The following is a 19,629-nucleotide window of genomic DNA, read 5'->3' on the forward strand; positions in this document are numbered from 1 at the left end:
TCAGTATTTGATCATGTATATTCAAGTTTTTTAAAATGAAAAGGTACAAAATAAAAGCTCCTTTATTTATTAACCCTGAGAGATTTGCTGGGTATATTGTTAAAAATATCCATTAATTGCTCTAAAATGATACATTGATTGTTCATGCTGTTCAGAACATATGAAATGAAAACAGAGCAGGAATAAAAGTTTGCTCTTCTCACCTCTATTCTGATTAGGCAGGGAATGTCCTTGCACTTGACAGTCTGTCAAAATATTTCCAAGCACTGTACAATTGTTTACAACTGTCACTGAGGCATGAGAAAAAGCACTCAGAGCACCTGAGAGTCCTCCATCTGCCATCTGTGTCTGTAAAAACGTCTCCTTGCTATTTAAGGCAACCGTGCTGTAAAAACACATTAAAACATCACAATAGCTTCCCTCGTGGTTTCGTTATCAAGGCTTGAAAATGATAAAGCACCCTAAATGTTGTAAACCAATCTCAGTCTCAGCTACCGTTGCATTGTTTCATGGGTGTGACAGCCGATAAGGGATGTATAATGCTACCAGAAAAACAGTTCTTGTCAAAGTCATTCATACTCCCAAATGTCTTAGGTTAGCCTTGTTAAAGGTGATATTGTTAAAAGTGGCTAAAGCACGATATATTTGAAATACCCAATCCCAATATGTTGTAGTTGTCCATAAACAAATAGACAGCACTGAATTTATTAAGGAACATATTCAAAATTGTTTTCTCCAACTGGCACCTGCACTCTCGAACACTTTTGATAATTACTGGTTGGAGTGTCATGGCCAATGGCATGTGAAAGAAGCGAAAGCCACCTCTGACATGTGTCACTAAGAAAATGAAAATGTTTCCCAGTAAATAAATTAGAAAATTCCTGGATACTGTGTCAGTTCCTTTTGCCCCAGAGCAGCCAACAATGACAAATAGAATGTTCTAGCATCACGCTGTCCCTCTCAACCCTCCTGACAGTGCTTCTACGGACCACATTTGCCATGATCTTTCTGTTGACCTTGTTCGTTCTGAGTCCCCTGTTTATTAGTTCCACCTGTAGTTAATTCCCGTGTGATTGTCTGTGCATTTATATCCCTGTGTCCTGTTTTTCTTTTTTTCTTTTTTTTGCAAAGTCTTGTTCAGTTCCCACTAGTGTGTGTGTGTGTGTGTGTGTGTGTGTGTGTGTGTGTGTGTGTGTTGTTGTTGTTGTTGTTGTTTCCCCTGTGAGTTTGTTTGTATTTTGGTTTTGTCCTCTGCCTGTTTATATTTTTGGTTCTACCAAACCTACTTTTGGCTCTGCCTGTCTTCTCAGCCTGACCTCTAGAATATGTCCTTCATTTGCTCTATATTTTATACACTTACCATTCTGATTTGACTCTAGTTAACTAGCTATCGCGTTAACATCATGCATAAAATCACTCATGTTAACAATACTATGTTCTAACTCGGGAATGCAGAGAAGATGGTGTTTACTGCAGGTATGGCACACTGAAATTATTCTGCAACATCAAAACAGTAAATGTAAATTATTAATAGTTTTATAATAGTTCTGCCTGTAGGGAATTCAGTCATTAATTCAGTAAATATTCAGCTTCTCAAAATATGGATCTTAATATTATGGTTATTCCCCCCCAGTGGCTCAAATCAGTGTACCTGCACCATTTAGGAAAAAACAAAACAAAACAACAACAAACAAACAAGCAAAAAAAACAATGTGCAGAATTAACAATTAACAAACTCAGTAGCCTCTCAGTTATCATTCAAACTAATTCAACATTTAGGTACTGGCAGCATTGTGCTTTCATATGTGAAGGGTCTGTCGCTGAGGAGTGAGAATTGGAAGCTGGGGGTTTTGAAATGCTGCATTTCTGCACTGGTATCACATGGAGCTTAATAAGCTGCACAATAACAAATTAATGCATCCAGATTGCCCGGAGTATCTGAATCATTTAAAAAGTAGGACAAATCCTAAAGTGCATCAAGGGAGATTTTCAATGCTTAGTTATATGTTATATTACCAAGTATGGACATGAAGCTAATAGATGTCTGGCGGATGCCTTTTAACAGATTTGTCTTGTTGAAATCTGTATAAACATACTCACAGATGACTTAATTACATTTAAATGCTCAACCTATCTGACTTGCTATTAAATAATGTCCCTAGCACCATCATTATGCAGTCCAAATCGTCCAGGTCCCTGTGTGATGGCCTATATAATATAAAAGTTTATTACTAAATCATAAACATTCTTAAATATGGTGCATGTCGTGTTGAGGAACTACGCAGTCCTTCCCTTCCAGAAGGTGACGCTGTTATTGCCAATTCCAGATGATCTTGGTGCATGTGCTTGGGGCATGAGCCAGTGCTTTCATCCCTTACCATTTGGTTGTGCCACCTTTGGCTTCCATAACAAAAGGCACAAGTGTGCGCAGTGCTTTCTGAAAGAACGCGGCAGTGCTGACTTAATGACAAGCCCGTTGATCAGTGACTCGTTTAATGTTTGAAGTCATGGCTTGCCTCCAAAAGCTTTACTGATGATTATTTACGCAAAAAAAAGCCAACCACATGGGTCATTTGATTAAACAACACACAATGTCCCAGAAGAGTTCACAACATATGGCTACTGCCGCGGTGCGTTTATTTAACTAGTAGTTATAGTGACTGGAACGAGGCAGAGTGACCCTTCTCAAAGGTCACAGAAGACCTGAATACACTGCACATCACCATGACAGTGGGGAAAAAAAAACAGGAAAGATATGTGCTACTGGACATGATCCAAACAGATATTTTGACAAATGCAAACTGCAGACAAAATTAAATATAAAATTAAATATTTGATAAAGGGGCATACATCTTCACGTTCTCTCATGTTTTCCTGAATATTTATTTTTAGACATTTTTATTTCATTTATTTAATATTCACTTTTTTTCCAGTACACAAGCAAGTCTTTCATGACTAATATCTACAGTATTTGCACTATGTAGATGGCAAAATGCTGACATTAGGCAAAAGATATTGATCATAGCTGTTTCTTCATGCCTTTGCATTTTTTTTTTTGCCTTTGCGTTTTTTGTTGTTTTTTTTTACAAATTTTGCTGATTAAGAACGCACATATTACATCATAGTCATGCAGTTTTTTGAATAGCTTTACCTACTCATCTGTATGGAGTAGGAGATTAAAAGACAGAAGGCTTTTCCCCCGTAAGGCTACTTGAAGGTCTAAGTCCATCATGAAATAAAAGTGCTGTGTGCCATTCTGCTCTTACAAATGTTACTGTTGGATTAAAGAGTAAATAAATGGAGTCCAGGTGGTGTGGGGAAAGCTCCTCCTCTTCCTCGCCCTCGAAGACAACGGCAAGAATGGCCTACAATCACTGCTTCAGGCAAAGCAGGAAAAAACACCAAACTGAGCATTATCACAAGAGAGACTGAGACCATGCAACCCTTTCAAAGGCTCCCATTATCAGGGTAAATATACACCCCAGATCTGTCTGTGTGAAGGGTAAAAACAGACAGCTGACTCTCGCAAGAGGATCACGGCTGTTTTCAGGTCAGCAGAAGAATATTTACTCAGGCTGAAGAATTTGGGGGCTCCCCATTGTACTACTCAGATTTTCGAATGTACCAAACAGGAAAAGTTTACTCTCTTCATAAGATGCGTGGTCAAACTTTCCCAGTTCACAACATATGGTGCACAGGCTGAGGTCTAAATCAATGCATTATAAAGTTAAAGCTCTTAGTGAAATTGCCTATTTCCTCTAAATGTTCACTTTCCCCAATGCCAGTGCAAAATGTATCTGCCAGCCCCAATGTAGAAGCTTCCTTTTGTTGACTGCCAAACTCTGTTCAGTCGACCTCTTCAAAACACAGCCTTCAGACAAACCTTTAGGATCTTTCTGTGAGCAAGTATATTAATCATAGAGGCACACGGAGAAAGAAAGCTTTGGGATCCACAGAGATATACAGGATGTGATAATTACTTTGATGGTGTCAGCAGTGGAGACCTTGTCGGTGTTCATCTATTTCTGGCCAAGTGAAAGAACCTGCAATCCTGTGTCCATCACACCAAACGAATGGTTTTAATTTTAATCCCCGGGAGACAAAGCTTTTCGATTACATTTTTTTTTGAAAGACAGCAGTGCTTACTGGGCACTGTCTGGAGTTGACTCATCCCACAGCATGTACAAAATCAGTTAGTGCTTGAACTACAGGTCTGGAAACTACGCTGCTCTCTGCCAGGCAAACTTTATTGGATTGCCCATTGACTTGGTTGAGAGTCTGCTTGAACTACCTGGATATAACCAAGCAACCTCACTGCGTTTACATGCATTTTGTCATGTACATGTTATATAATAACTACATAATGAAGAGCAAGCATAATCGGGTCCTGTGCAATGACGGACATGTCAGAACCAAAGCCGACAGAGGGGACTAAGCACTGGGGAGGGAGGAAGTGCTGCTTCCCTGCTGTGCGAATACAGATGGCTTTTTCAGAGCCTGAGCCACACCACACGTCAGATCGCTGCGAGCTTCTCCTCTCGCGCGGAACACACACACGCAGACACGCCCAGTCCTGGCAAACAATAAACTCTCTGCCACAGGTCTGCGCAGGTGTTATAGTTTTAATGTGGTACAGCAGTCCTCCTAGGCAGGGACGCCATGCCAGTACAAGGGGGTGGGGGTGGGGGGTGGCGGTTGGCTATGGCTTGTACCAGCTAAAGTTATTCCTCAGTCTGGTTGTTGAGCCTTCTGGCTCGCTAGCTAGTCATGACTTGTGATACCATAGAATCCTATTGAATACTGGTAAGCTATTGTAAAAGTGATTGAATGAGTGTCATTTTCAGCAGCAAAAATATTGCAGATCTCTAAATATTCCGTATTTACTGGGGAGATGAATGAGGAAGAAAAGATAAATAATCCCTCCACAGACTTTGAACAATGTCAAATTGCAGAAAATTGTGCCATTATTTTGTCTTTTTGTTCTGGGGAAGGACACCCTTACCCATAGGATTTGGCTTGTTTGTCTTGTATGACGTCTGACCTGATTGCACCATCCGAGCACACTTCAGTCTTTGGTCGTAGCTCAGTCTACTGGCTTTAGTGTCCAGCACTCCTCAGCTAACATGGTAACCAATGAGCTCATTCAATACTGGCAGGTAACATAACTGAGTAATGCACTGAAGAGTACCTTTTCTGAGATGTAGGAAGAGTTTCCCTTTGAGGAGCTCCAGCGTGAGAGTCTGCCCATGCTGGCCTTCCACGTGCATCAAAATTCCAGTGTTGTGACGGGATTTGAAGTTCATGCTGAGCAGATTCCTAGTCGATGGACCGGTGGTCCTGAAGAGCAAGTAGCTGGTTCCTTCAAAACTGACCACATCGGATTCTGCACACAACACAGCAGAGGCAAACATTCGGTAGTACTTACAATGCACTGACTACAACTCCCACCTTTTGTCAGGAAGTGACAAGGTGGAGCAACAGCTCCATATGATGTTATGAGGAGACTGAGACAGCTGATTATGTCCCATTCTGTCTAGTTCAGTTCATATCTCTAATTTCTTTTTTTGGAGGTGAACCCCACTGCGCACCCCACTGGCAAGGTCAGCTGAGCTGCTCTTGATTCCTAGGCCAGTCAACTGTAAAACGCACTGGTTCTGAAGACATGAAGTAACCTCACCCTACTGGGTCTCCGGCCCAGCTTCTCTGTTCTTAACACATTTAGGCCGACCACGACGCCGGTACTGTGACACCGCCAGCCAGGCCGGTGTGAAGCTGGAACGTACTGCTGCACTGTAAGGCCAACATGAAGACACTGGTCAACAGGCAATTTAATGGACTGATTCGAATCAGTGCAGGAAACACTGTGCCTGCATAACAATGGCTTGCAAATATAACGAAGAGTGTGAAAACACACCAAGATGACTAATTGGTCAGCATCATTATGGGGCTGTCCTTTTGCACCTCGGTTGCCTGCTGACAATGCCCCATACATCAGAACAGGCTGAATCCGTCCAGTTTAATTTTACAAGCAATACAACGCCTTACAGTTGCACTGCGGAGGACAAATCTCAATCATATGTAGGATGTGCGTCCAACAAAGCATAAATCAGCCTTGTGAATTGCAGTCTGATTAAAGTGAGGGAAGCAGAGGAGACCTGTTCTTTAGAGATAAGAAGACACAACCTCCAAACTTAACCACATGCCCGATTTCATGTTGGGAGGTGCTGTTGTGTCATGTGGCATCGCATACAGGCATATTTAAATTCATTCAGATCATCATCAGATGCTATTATTCCTGCAGTACTGCGAAGGAAACTGCAGAACTCTGTGGGTATTCAGTGGAAATCCTCACATTGTCAATATGGTTACTGGCTGGCAGCGTGTGCTCTTGGGGCATAGTTGTGTATGCATGTGATTTTTCCTCACGCTGCACTTTAGCCATGAAATCCAGTAGACTGGTTAACAGCTCAGATGTGTCTATGTTCAGTTTCAAAAAGTCAAAGTCCTTCCATACATTTGCATCAAGTTGACTTCACTATTTAATTTCACCTGCTGGCTTGAACCAATTAGCACATTCAGACAGCTGGAACAAAATTCCGGGAGGACTTTTACTTTCTAATCTATCCACTTCTTTAACAGATTAGAGAATACATTGGCTGAAAATGCTAGTAGTGAAGGAGGGATTCAAAGTTGCAGTAAACTTCATTTATCTGTCCCTGCTAGCTTCCACACTCTTCTGGGTAATGTAGTCCTTTTTACATCATCGCATGCTTACTGTATCGGCAGCCGTAGGCCTCTAGTCTTAGCCCGACTCTTCCGTTGGGGTTCCAGTCCAACGGCAGCACGCGGAGGAACTGGGTGAACACAGGCTGCTGGAACTTGTGCATCACCACACTGTCAGCATTGGTGTTTCCAGAGAATGCCTACAGGACACAGGGCAATACACTGCACATGCTTGTGTTAAGAAGACATTCGATGTGACATATTTCTCCAAACGTGGAAATCACAGGGTACTCTCCCCACAAACTGCTCCACTCTAAGAGCTGACCGTGGAATCTGTAGGCCAAACCTGTTGCACGTTGTACCCCAGACGTGCTGCTCTGCCCTTTCAGGAAGACCCACATGTATCCTGTTCAGTGCAGCTACACAGCAATGGCAGCAATCAATAAGTGCAGGACCTGTTCGCCACTGGGCATTTCCACCATGAACAATAGACTGTGCATCTCCAATCACCTGTCTGTATTATGGGAAATCAATAACGTCCAACTTAAGAAAAAAAAAAAGTACCGATGCGCACCAGCTAAGAGAGAAAGCGCCATGTATGAGATTACTGAGGGCTGAAACGCAACTTTTTCTGTAGCAGGGAACTTTCATTTATTCTGTAGAGTATTTGCATTGAGTGCAGATGTGACATTCTTAGCGTGGTCTAATTCTAGGTTGAGTAGCATTTTCAGCGCCTTTGAAGGGATCAAGCGCCCAGTGAAGTGCATCGGTAAGCTGAACAAATTGCACTGTTTCCTGCTGAGGAGACCGAAGACGAGAAGCTTATTTGCCTCTAAAGTGCCCTCCTGAAATGTGCTCTGAGTCAAGGTGCAGAATGCTCTAATATTAGCCACGACAAAATGACACTCACCGAAGATGCGTGCAAGAAGGGGGGGGAAAAAAGGCACATTCCTAAACCCAAAGCACTTTTCCATTCAGTGCTGAAAACATGACTCACTGCTCACAAGGCTGCACTGGTACAGACTACAAATCTGTTCTGATAGGCAGCAGCAATTAGGTTCGCTTCAACATGCTGCTGGGATATTTTTTTCTTTATGATTCCTGCCCACTTAAACCCTGCCCTACAGTGTTTTTTGTTTTTTTTGGTCATGTGACATTCAGTTCGATGCCTCAAAGCGTCAGAGTACAGCAGGAGACCCCCATGCATCTGTTGCATGTTTTGAGACATATGCCGAGTGACACACTAGCGGTGGTAATGAATATAAAGCCGCAAAGTTCCCTTAACACCGCAATGCATGCAATATCCAATCGCGTTCCCTGAAGCGGGAGCAACCTTTATTTACAGTGAATGTCAAAGCTGGCACAGCCTTTAAAGGGGTCTCAGGTGGGCTCCTCTTTCCACGAGAGGCAACTTCAATGTGCACTTCAGGAAAATAATCCTTTTTGTCCTCTTTTATGGCCTATATGAATGTTCAAGATGAAGGTACGTTTGAGGTCACGCCCGTTAGCCGCTTACCCCGATGCTGTCCTCTTGGCGGTATTGCCTCCAGTTGTGGCCCGTGTCGCTGAACATGAGGAAGTAGCCGTTCACCCAATCAGAGCTGCCATATCTGCCCTGGGTGGCCACAGCAGTGACCTCTGTCCTCTCCCCCAGATCAATCTCCAGCCACTGATACTTATTGGAGACCAATGGAGACCAGCCACCCGCTCCTTTAGGAGAGATGAAAAGATTCTGATTGTTTGATTGATTAAATGGTACTCATCATATAAAGAAGGAATAAACACACAAACGATGTCACAAAAAACTTTTAAGCTTACTAAGAAACATTTTGAGAAGACAGAAATGTCCGCCTACTTAAGTCCATTATGTTCCTCAGTAAAAAATTAAAGAGTGGGTTAAGAATGAAGGATTCGACTTGTTACATGACTCTCATACAGATGAAATGCACTGAAGCAAGCTGAACAGATTGCATTACTTGTCGCTTATATCTGGAGGCGATCTGTCAAGGGATTGTGTTGAGTGGAAATAATTTTCCCAGTTTCCCTTTAGCATTGTGAAAATTGTGGAGCAATCTTTTAACAGATGATTAAGAAGCGGTAAGATTAAGATTTAATCAACATATTTCATTAAGACACAAGCTGTTACAACGTCATCATGTTCTGGGTTATTATTCACCTCTGGTGTATATTTGTGCATCAGGAGATAAGTGCAGCATTTCATAAAAAAAAAAAAAAATTAAATTAAATTTTAATGTGACAATATGTAGAAGTAGATTTCTTCCCATCCCTTTGGTGATTTTCACTGGTATAGTAAATCCATTTAGACTCAGTGCAGTAAGAGTCCATTTCCCTATTGGAGACCTTTAAAATCCTTCTCTATGAGGAACCGACTCCAGCCTTGGTGCTTTAGGAACTACACTGTCCCCTCAGCCAGTCAAGTGAATCGTCAAGCCCAAATGCCTCTGCATGGCAGTACTGCACTCCACAGAAATAAGGAACCAGATCAAGCAGCTTCTCTGACTGCTACGCATATCAGTCAGGCGACTATTCAGTGGGTCTTGTGAGACCACAAGTGCGCACTGCTTTGTGGCCCCTGGGACGAAACAGCGTGGAACCCATGTATGTTGTATTGGGGGGGGGGGGGGTCAGGAAAGGCTTGTTTGGGGTGTGCATGCGCACAGCTTGGGGTGGCGAGAGAGGGAGGTGGTAGGGATGCTGAATCAGGCCGAAGGAGCAGATGGATTCAGCAGGATCAGTCTAGGGAGTGAGGTAAAGCTCTCAAAGACTTATAGGATGTCTATGTCACACATGGACCAGCTAATGCTCAGCTATGGACACAAGACCGTGTCCTTACATCAAAGAGGATTTTAGAGAAGATAAAAAAAAGGCTGAATTTATGCAATCAAGAATGCATAGAAAACAGATAGGAATCTTTAGAATGCTTGTTAACAAATGAGCCTATAGAACAAGTTTCTGTAAAGGCTGTTCTTTGAATTACTAAAACGGGCACGTTAGCCTGCAGCTTGTGTTACTCTGAACCGAAAGCCAAAGCAGAAGTCAGCTTTTCATTTCTGCCAATCTAGCACTGCAAGGGTTAAAACCTGACAAGTCCATTAATCATTAAATTGATTTGCATATAGCAGCGACCCCATCGCCATGTTTCCCTGCATAATGCCAGTCTCCATTAGAATGCACAGCGCATACAGAGTTCACTGCTCATCGTGGTTAGTTATATTTATGGCAAAATAACAAGCCTGTTTTGGCATTTAGGACAGCGGCGAAAGGCCAGGCATAAGTACTTTGGTAGCAAGCACTGCCACTGACACTGAAATGGTGGGAGAGAGAGCAGACACATTGACCTTTGTTCATTCTTGTGAGGAGAGTAGGACGTGGAGGAGGGGGAGACACCGGAGGCAGAGATGAGACAACATGAGCGCTAAGCTTCTGCCTTTTAAAATTCAGCTATGGCGTCTAAAACTATAAAGAAAAAGTGCAGCCAGCCTGATTTTAGTGAAAAGTGATAAAGCATCTATTTCTGGCTGTTCTTCAAAGGCCTTCCATGGACCTGGGCTTCTTACAACCAGATAAAAGAGGAGTTTGACAAAAAAAAAAGGATGTAGCCTACATGAGTAGGGAAGTAGTTTGCCTGGTATAACGTAATATTTCAAATTTAAAAAAAACAAAACTTTTTTTTGGTCATATTTTCTAAAATATGTGAAAAACTTGTGAAAAAAAAAAATCTCTTTTGGCTCCACTTAGCGCTCCTAATACAATCTGCGAGACTCCACTATGGCCGAATCAAAACAACCAATCAGAGACAGGAGGAGTGTCTGATGTTGTGCCAATCACTGCTTGTGCACGCGTATGCTCTCACTCGGTCAAGCTCGATCAGTGACCAGCTTCAGGGGCTTTGCAAAAGCAATGGAGGAAAAACAAGCACCATCAATAAAAACAACTGCCCAACCATCCTTTATCAACAACAACTTACATGACACAGATAAGTAAACACAAGATGATAAATGAAGAAACGTAAGCCACAAAGAAAGAATTAGACCGAGCCAGAGATAAAACAAGGATAAACATCAGAGTGACTTTTCACAAGTAGAAGGAGCTACAGGATCAGAAAATAATGTTGCAGTCAGGCTAAGGTTAGCTTGTTTCTGATGCTAAGGCTACTGGCTAGGGTTGTTTTAGTTGCTGAAAAGATCTTAGTGAAGTGCCCAGGCAAGTCATATGGGTTTGGTGTTTATCCTGATATTTGCCTCTGCTCTCAAAGTTAAATGTTCTCAAGTGGTATACTGCTAATTTAGCACTATTCACAACAGTTTTTGTTATCAAACAAAGAAAGAAGCACTGAAATAAATGTGTGCTAGTTCTTGTACTGAACAGGTATTGCTGTAGGTTACTTTTCATATCTAAAAGATTTCTGCTTGTTTGTTTGCCAGCAGTATTGACATTTCACAACGTGCACAACAGTCTCCTCAGTGGGGAGAGGATTTGGAGGCGGGGCTGGAACTCATCTGAGAAGGAGGGGGAGGGGCGTGTAGTTGAACTAATTTAAATTTTTAAGATAAGACCACTCTCTCCTCAACCCCACCTACTGCAGCTTTAACCTTTTGCATGTTTAACTACTATTGCTTCAATAATGCAAAGCAGCAATGTTGACAGTGCCCTGAAGTTCACAGACAAATAAAGTCGATTCAGTATAATAACTAACTTAGCCCTGGAAGGTACTGCTGCCTGGTATTTCACGGACACAGCATCTATCCTAAATATTGCCGTATGGCTTATATGAGCACAATAGTTCTGAGACCACAGAATTATCTGAGTACATGTGATAACGCCTCTATATAATATATTAGAACATATTACACATAACCCTAAAAAACATAAAATGACTCTACTGAAGATCCACTGTACAGGATATAAAGGTTTACCTAGTAGCTAAGGATGCTAAAGCTAAATGCTTGCTGGGTCAGTGTGATGCAGTGTAGTGTCAGAGTACTCAGTGAACAACACTTTTCTATGGAGTCTCATACTGCCCACAGCATCCCACATCATTAGCAAGTTAAGCAGCATGGAACTGAATTACCAGCAGTCTATACTGCATCAGAAGACAGCAGTTAACTGATGCTTCTGGTCAAAGCGCTCTGTTAACCAAATGCTGGGATAGTCGTCGTCCCCCCCCCCCCAAGAACAGCTTGGGGTTAATTGCCTCAGGCACATGCCCAATGACAGCAGCCATCAGCGAGGCCTCTTATCCATGACGCCTGTCGCTATCACTGAGTTATATTGCTATGGCCACTAGTGTATTTGTGCTATCCACTAATGCCCACCAGAGTGGTGTTTCATTTATTTTTAAGTATCCCTTTAAAATAGATAAAAAAGAGATTAAAATGTCCTATTAAAGTGTTTTGACTGAAGTGTAATTCTAATTAAGTACTCTGAGTTCAACTTGAGATGAGCTCATTTGCTGTTCATCTGCCAGTTGAAAAGTCTTATTTTTGCTCTTCTCTCATTGACTAGGTTAGACAAGTAAACAAAGCAAACAGGGTTAATGATGGGTCACACACATGAGCAACATACTGTGTTTCTTACACCTTTTTACTTGTCTGTATCTTCTTATTAAATCAACCAGTCCAATACACCACTAATGTTTAAGCTGACAAAAAACAGGCAAAAAATATCAAGTGGACTTCCCAAAATGTGCAAGAAAACCTTATTCAAAACCCATGGAATTTTTGAACATGATAAATATGTTAGTGTATGTAATATATGTTAATATGAGTTGCAATGTAGAATACACAATCAAAAAACAATGCCATGCCACGCAAGGGTGCAAGATAAACTTGCGCTAGGACAAAAGTCTAATTTATTTACTCCTTTACAAGAGAAGGCAAATCACAGTTGACACAAGTCTGGCATGACAAAGGTATTCCAGTGAAAAGCAGATGCGTGTCTAATGAACTGGTCATGCCTTTATCAATAATTTACAATCTCTGCACTTGTGTGAGTGCGAAAACAGAAAAAAAGAGGAATTCAGTAAAACTATCCAATCAAGGTAAAGTGCAAAACAGTGCAAGTTGTTTGGAAGGGCATTGCCCCCAGTGAGTTCACATATAGCACAGCATTTGTTTGATGGTACCTGGTTTGTTATTTATTTAAAACCATTGCCTTCTATTGGATTAAGCAGCAGGGAATGACGTAACACTAGAGTATAGATGTGACGTTAGGAGCCTAAGCAGGATGCGGGAATGAGTAACATTAAACAAACACGTTTATTTGTACACAACACAACACAACAAAGACGTAGCACACAGGTTATCTTGGTCAAACACCAACAACACAAATGCATAAATGATAGACTTTTATACATGTATGCTAATGACACAATGAGGAGCAGCTGTGAGACACAGGGAGGGTGTGGCCACTTTGACGAACACACACACACACACACACACACACACACACACACACACACACACACACACACACGCACGCACACACGGAGGTGTTCAAGTGGAGCGGCTGTACCATGACAACGGAGTGCATTCAATTCTGGACAATTACCTCCATGGAGATCATTAAAAAAGGGACTTGATTAAAAGTTCGTTTAATTTCAGGATCTAATCTTCTTTTTTTTAGACTGATTGTTGAACTCAGATCCACCTACAGCCCATTTCAGCATATGTGAGTCATCTCAGTGTAACACAGCCAGTATAAAATGCAGAAGATGAAATCATTTTAAAAGGTAAATTACAGCTATTACCATTTGCAAAAGCAGTGAAGCGATCTAAATATCCACTTGAAAAAATGACACTGAGACATAAAAAGGACTCGAATCAAGGCTAACTTCCAAAGCGTGTTTGAAATTGTACATGTGTGTATGCATGTGTGTGTGTGTGTGTGTGAGAGTAAGAGAGAGAGGATAACATCTAGATTAATAAGATATAACCCAACCATGTAATGTTTATGAGGTGGATATAATACTGCTATGATGAATGCCCTTGAAGATATTTATTGCCTCAAGATTGAGTCTAATTTTCACTGCCAAGTTACTGATAGTTGGTTTCACAGAGAGACACAATCAGATGTCTAAGTTACATTAATCAAACTGCTCAGTTTTCTCCACTCAGCTAGCCATGAAAGAAGACAGACCTACTGAGAAACTAATAATAGATTAATAGGAGTCTATTATATGGGTAGATAACAGAACACCTGATGATGGATGCAAAGGGAAACATTTCTAAGAAAAGCTGTCTCTAGATAAACCTGTGAGATACAAAGAATTAGCACAAGAGGACAAACCAGTTCAGGGGGATTTCACCAGCTCAGACAGATTTGTTCAGAAAATCTAGCGTGCAAAGCTACCCCCTGATTAAAATACCACAATGGAGATTTTCTAATATGTTCATCATTGACCCACAAGAGGAATGAATTCTTTTGAACTTACTAGGGGTTCATTGCCGCTAGACTGTGCATTTATTAGACAAAATTTGCACGAACAAGCCTCCTTAGGATCATATACCAGCTGTGGTAACAGGTCATTGTGGAATTGCCGATTCCACCATGTGTGCTTTGGTGAGATGGATACATTGATGAAAAAAGGTTTTATATAAAATATTCTTCAAAACTATAGGATTATCACCTATAACCTATAAGATAAACTGGGGGTGAAATAAACATTCAAACAAAGACATTATAAAAACGACAGGGGCCATGTGAATGGCTTTAGTCAATGCTGTTCAATTGATGACCTAACCTACAGGAAAAGGGTCATATTTAATATGTGAAAAGAATAATTTCACTCTGTCAGCAGGAAGCTTTGCTCTACATTGGCAGCAGTAAGAATGGCAGCCTGAGATATAGAGCATAACATTTGCACGTTGATCAAACTGAATACCATTTTAGATACATGAAATCTCTTTTTTAAACTAGTTAGCCTTGTCCAGTGATGAGAAGTCTGCTTCAAAAACGTCTACAATGAAAAACCCAAAGCTGCTGTTTTAATGTTAGTTGAGGAAAGAAGGAGGACACGGCCCTTTTAGTCACATATTCTTGATAAGTAATTTGCCTAAACACCCAAGATTCTTCGGAAAGTCATCAGTTATCCTATTTATTTAGTGCATGAGAGGACATGGATGGGAAAAGGATGTGTGATTGCTTTTTCAACGTGTTTGACAGAAGTTATTTACATAAGCAGTGTTCAAGCCCTTCACGATTTGAGTCAAAGACAACATTGAACTGAGCTGTGCAGTGACCTTTTTGGACTGGGGTTTGATGACCACGGTTTCGATGGCTGGTTCACTACTCTGTAGTTCAGGTGGGACAAATTTAGAAAGTGCAATGACATTATTTCCTGTCTCCAGTGGTAAGAGCTTCCTAATGAACATAAAGCACATATTTTGACCACACATATGACTGAAGGACTAAATGATAAAATGTCCATTTCCAGGAAACTGGACCTCAGACTGATTTTCAAGTAAACAGACGTTCATCAACTAAATATATATTTTATCATCATTAAGTAGTTACTTAGTAAAATGTGGATACAGAGCCTTAGGCTACTCATGACCAGTGTGTTACGACCAAAGTGTTACGACCAGAGTGTTACGACCAATTCTGTTCTGTTGTATCCCATGGCAAGAGGTCAGTAATGCCTCTTGAAACACCATGTTCCATGTACACTATGCTCCATATACACTAACTCTGGGAAGCGTGCATACGCAAGACTGTCCTTGTGCCCACCAGACAACGTATTCTGTACAACAGAGAAGGGGGATTAAACAAATTTATAAGAGAAGGACTATATTAGGGGATTTAGGTTAAAACTTCCCAGCGGTGTAGTGGAGACTGACCTCAGGAACCAAGCCTCTAAAACTGACATATTCCAAATCCTATCTGGAGGAGGCAGTGTCGTTTCAGTGCTTATTATTAATTCCACACCTTCTTGCCTTCCATGCAAGAAATCTATTTAAGGGAATAGAAAATAACAAAAACTTGCAAATGTGGAACCCTTTACATATCAAGGGCTGGCTGCCCTGACCCAGGCACCCTTCGGCATGCCGACCACCACTCTGGCAAATACAAAGAGATGGGGGCAATCTCCAAACCTCTTACAGACTGAATAAAGAAAAGATAAAAGGTGAAATTCTCGTTCTCATCTGGGCTGTTTCATTCACACGGCATAAACAACCCCTGCCACACCCTTCCCAGTCTCAAAAATAGTGACTATAGTGCCTTTTTTTAAAAAAAATTCAGGTGGCTGGAGTTTAGTGCTGAATTAAAAGAAGCCTCCACCTGGGATGTGAGTGGAAAGAGGCAGCTGTATTTCTTACTTTTTTTTTTTCCAGTCCAGCCTTTAAGTAGAGACATCAGTATGTAGCCTGGCTTCAGCAGCACTGCAGAAACCTGCCTTTGAAGTGTGCTGTGCTCCATCCTGTGGGGAGTAAAACTTCCTGCATGGTGTGTGTGCACGCGCTGGGGAGAAAATAAAAGCACTGCTCACTGTGCACTGTGCCAAAACTCTGGAGGCTGATGTTCGCAGGCTCTTTTGAAGGCTATTTTTTGCAGGCATAAGTAATTACAACTTCCTCCCGCTCGAGTCAATGACATTTTTTCAACTTCTGACATGGATGAACGTTCAGACGTGTTTACTGAATACTGTGAAAAGATGCCATGTTTATTGTTCTGATGGCAAATGATGGCCTACAAATCCATACATTATCCTACACCACTGCAGACTAGCAGCTGCAAATTGAGGAAGCATTCATATTCATTACCGCTGCTGAGAAAATGCCTTAACACGTCACTCTAATGTACTATAATAAGGGACTCGTATTCAGCGAGAGCCACTAAACAGCTCAGTACAAATGGACATGGTCAAGCACAGCACAGTGCCTCAAAACGGGGCGCTCCAACAAGGCAGTGAGTTATGAGAGTATGCATCGACACATGCTCCTTCCTTTTCCATATTCAGGAAAACTCAAAGCCACATAAACCTCAAAAGAGCAATGGATTTTCTTCCCATCAAAATCAAAAAGCATCTGCAGTTTTTGTGCCATGCATTTTCGCTATATAAAGGCAAAAAAAAAAAAAAAACCCCACTGACCAAAAAGAAATTGATTTGTTTTCAAAGCTACTGTATTGAATCCCAGAGGCAACTTGGTATTATCGGAAGGAACGCTCAAGTTTGTGAAGCAGCCACACTGGCCAAGAGGCTGCTCATCCAAACCAATCAAAGTGCCCAGGGCTCCCATCTTCTCCTTCAGATGCTCTAGAAACAAGCGCATCGATCGATTCACTAATCACGATCACTAAGAAGGGTAGAAAAAGGGGTCAAAACTTTGGACTGGTAGATTCTGGTAGTTTTTTTTCTCCCACAACTGCCTATTATGTACACTGACACTCACCATCTCTTCTGTTGAGTTTTGCGTAGCCTGGACCGTGGCTGTTTGACAGCTGAGATGAACTTCTGAAGGCAGACTGCGGCAGATTAGACACCAGTGGGCTGTCACAGGCTTCTGAAAACAGAGGTTGACAGATATCAGCAAAGCACATGGTCATGCAATATCATTATATATCTATGATAAGTTTATCAGATATCCAGGTTAAGGTTAAGTTATATAATTCCACATTACGTTCATCAGAACCTATAGAGAACCTATAGAATTCTATAGAGAATTTACAACCTGTGCAAATTTAACAACAAATAATCACAAAGTTATTTTATGATTCCTAATTTGATACGTTCACAGTTCAGGAAAACAACGTTTATGTGATGGAATAGATTGTGTCATATAGTTTAGACATGGTGTGAAGGAGGGCGTGGTGGAGCAGGAGTGGCAGGAGCATGCAATTATGGTGAAAATGTTTCTTTAACCTCTATAAACGAGAGTTTGAAAATGTTTGAAAGTCTATACAGGTTATTTGACAATTGATAATCAAAGTAAGACTGTACTAGAAAAAAAATGTCTGTGCTTTCTAGCTATAAAGAATACAAAAACAAAAAGTTCCAGTAGCTTAACTGGACTGGTCAATTTTATGCTAACTCGCATTGTTTGGGTTATATTGAATATCACTCAGTGTAGCTTACTGTTTTTCAATACTGAAGAAGTCAGCTATTTCCCACTATAACTGTGTCACACGTGGAGGCTTCACACAAAACCAGATACTGCTCTGAGTGTTCAGAGTGGCTCAGTTTCATCAGAACTATCATTCACACCATAGTGCATGCTAGGAGACGTTAATACTCTAAAACACACATGAAATATCATAATTATTTATTTCTGCTCATTCAGTGTGCAACGGCTACTTTAGTTTTAGGCCTTAAGGTTCTTGAGCATCAATACAGGTGCATTTCTTTTACTTTTTTTTTTTTTTAAATCGGTATTTATGTATTCTTTCAGTTATTATTTACAGTTCAGTCATATATTCTAAGGTACAAGAATACAGAGGGGGAAAACAAAATAATTAAATTAGCAACTAAAGTTAGGTTTTTAAAAAAATTTAAATCAAAATAGGCTATAGTATGAATCAATTGAGTAATATACATCATCTATATTACTGTTCATATCTATACTAATTTATACTAATTTAATAGGTAAGATGTTGTAGGTTGGTGTTATATATATTGCTTATGCCAAAGAAGGTGGGTAGAATCAGTCAATGATCTGTTAGAGTGCCAAGGCTCCCAGTGAGAGTACCACGTATAAATACTTGAGACCTGGAGTCGGCCCCACTCCAGCTGGTGTAAAGAGACCTTAGAGAACTTTCTGGAACAAGCCACAATTGTGGTAGATGAGTGTGACTGTGCCAATAGAGAAAAAGGAAAGAGAATTCTTGAAAATTTAAAAGGCCCAGCATTGGAGATCTCTCAAGCAGTAAGAGTAGCCAAATCAGAAGCTAGCCCTGTAGAATATATAGAGTCTCCTGAAAACTGATTCAGAACAACAGAATCTGGTGAAGAGCTTTACTAAGTTTTTAGAAGGATTTGACAACAGCAGGTAAACGTCTATCAGAGCTTCTTAGATGCCTTGAGAGATCTCTTTCCAAAGCAGCGCCGAGAGGAGGTCTTTTACCCAGCTCAGCAGATAAAGCTTGGGTCGAACAGTTGCTTCAAAGGGCAACTGAATCTGACCTCGAGCTACTACATCTCAGACTAAGAGAAAGAAAGAATAATCCTCCCACTTTCCTACAACTCCTTAATGAGATACATGCAGTTCAGGCAAAGTCTGAAAAAGATGAACTTTTAGATTTTAGAGCTGAGATTAGAGTGTTGGAATCCCAGATAAGAGATATGACTGCTAAGCAGTCTCCCACAGTGTACTGTAGCCGCTGACTCTATTCAAAAGCCTAAAAAGAAAGGAAGGGACTGAATTTCAAATACTTCAAAGACAAGCACATGGACTGCAGAGTTAAGCAAATCTGATGATAATCCACAAATTACATTTTCTCTTCAATATGTTGGAAGGGCAAAAAGTAACATCTAAAGAGACACTGGACAGTAAACCTGTTGTTGGAAAATGTAGCTCCTCAAAGAAAACTGACACCTACTTTTGTGACAGATGTGGGGAAGATGGCTATATTGCTACTAAATGCAATTTCCTTACTGGGACAAATGCAGACTTATTTAAAGGAGTCATTCAGGCTCTTCAGGAAGACTGCTGGAGAACATTTTAAGTCCTGAGTCAGAAGCAGACACAGGACTGGAAGCAGACACAGGCAGTGTAGTTGAGAATGTGATGTGGGCTGGGCCTTGGTCCCTCACTGAGCTCTGTGCAAAGTACAGTGCTTGCAGCCTAAAGGTCCAAAAACATTCTTCTGGTCAAATCATCTTCAACATTCACTCGTCTGATTGGTTTATTAATACAGGCATCAGTGTGTCCCTCTTCAGCTACTGATATG

At 41.0% G+C, this 19,629-nt stretch overlaps 1 protein-coding gene across 2 annotated transcripts in view; it reads right to left on the reverse strand.

Annotated features, from left to right (window-relative positions):
- Positions 1-19,629, reverse strand: part of cntnap3 (contactin associated protein family member 3) — a 75,530-nt gene that overhangs the window by 40,511 nt on the left and 15,390 nt on the right. For both annotated transcript variants that reach the window (XM_081702492.1, XM_027003516.3), the window contains exons 2-5: positions 17,136-17,246; positions 8,240-8,433; positions 6,776-6,923; positions 5,189-5,383 (exon numbers count right to left, since the gene is read on the reverse strand). In XM_081702492.1, coding sequence (XP_081558618.1) covers positions 5,189-5,383; positions 6,776-6,923; positions 8,240-8,433; positions 17,136-17,246 — 648 coding nt within the window. The remainder of the gene's footprint in view (positions 1-5,188; positions 5,384-6,775; positions 6,924-8,239; positions 8,434-17,135; positions 17,247-19,629) is intronic.

Source organism: Electrophorus electricus, chromosome 19, assembly GCF_041902795.1.
Source record: "Electrophorus electricus isolate QZ-2024a chromosome 19, ASM4190279v1, whole genome shotgun sequence".
Classification (NCBI taxonomy): domain Eukaryota; kingdom Metazoa; phylum Chordata; class Actinopteri; order Gymnotiformes; family Gymnotidae; genus Electrophorus; species Electrophorus electricus.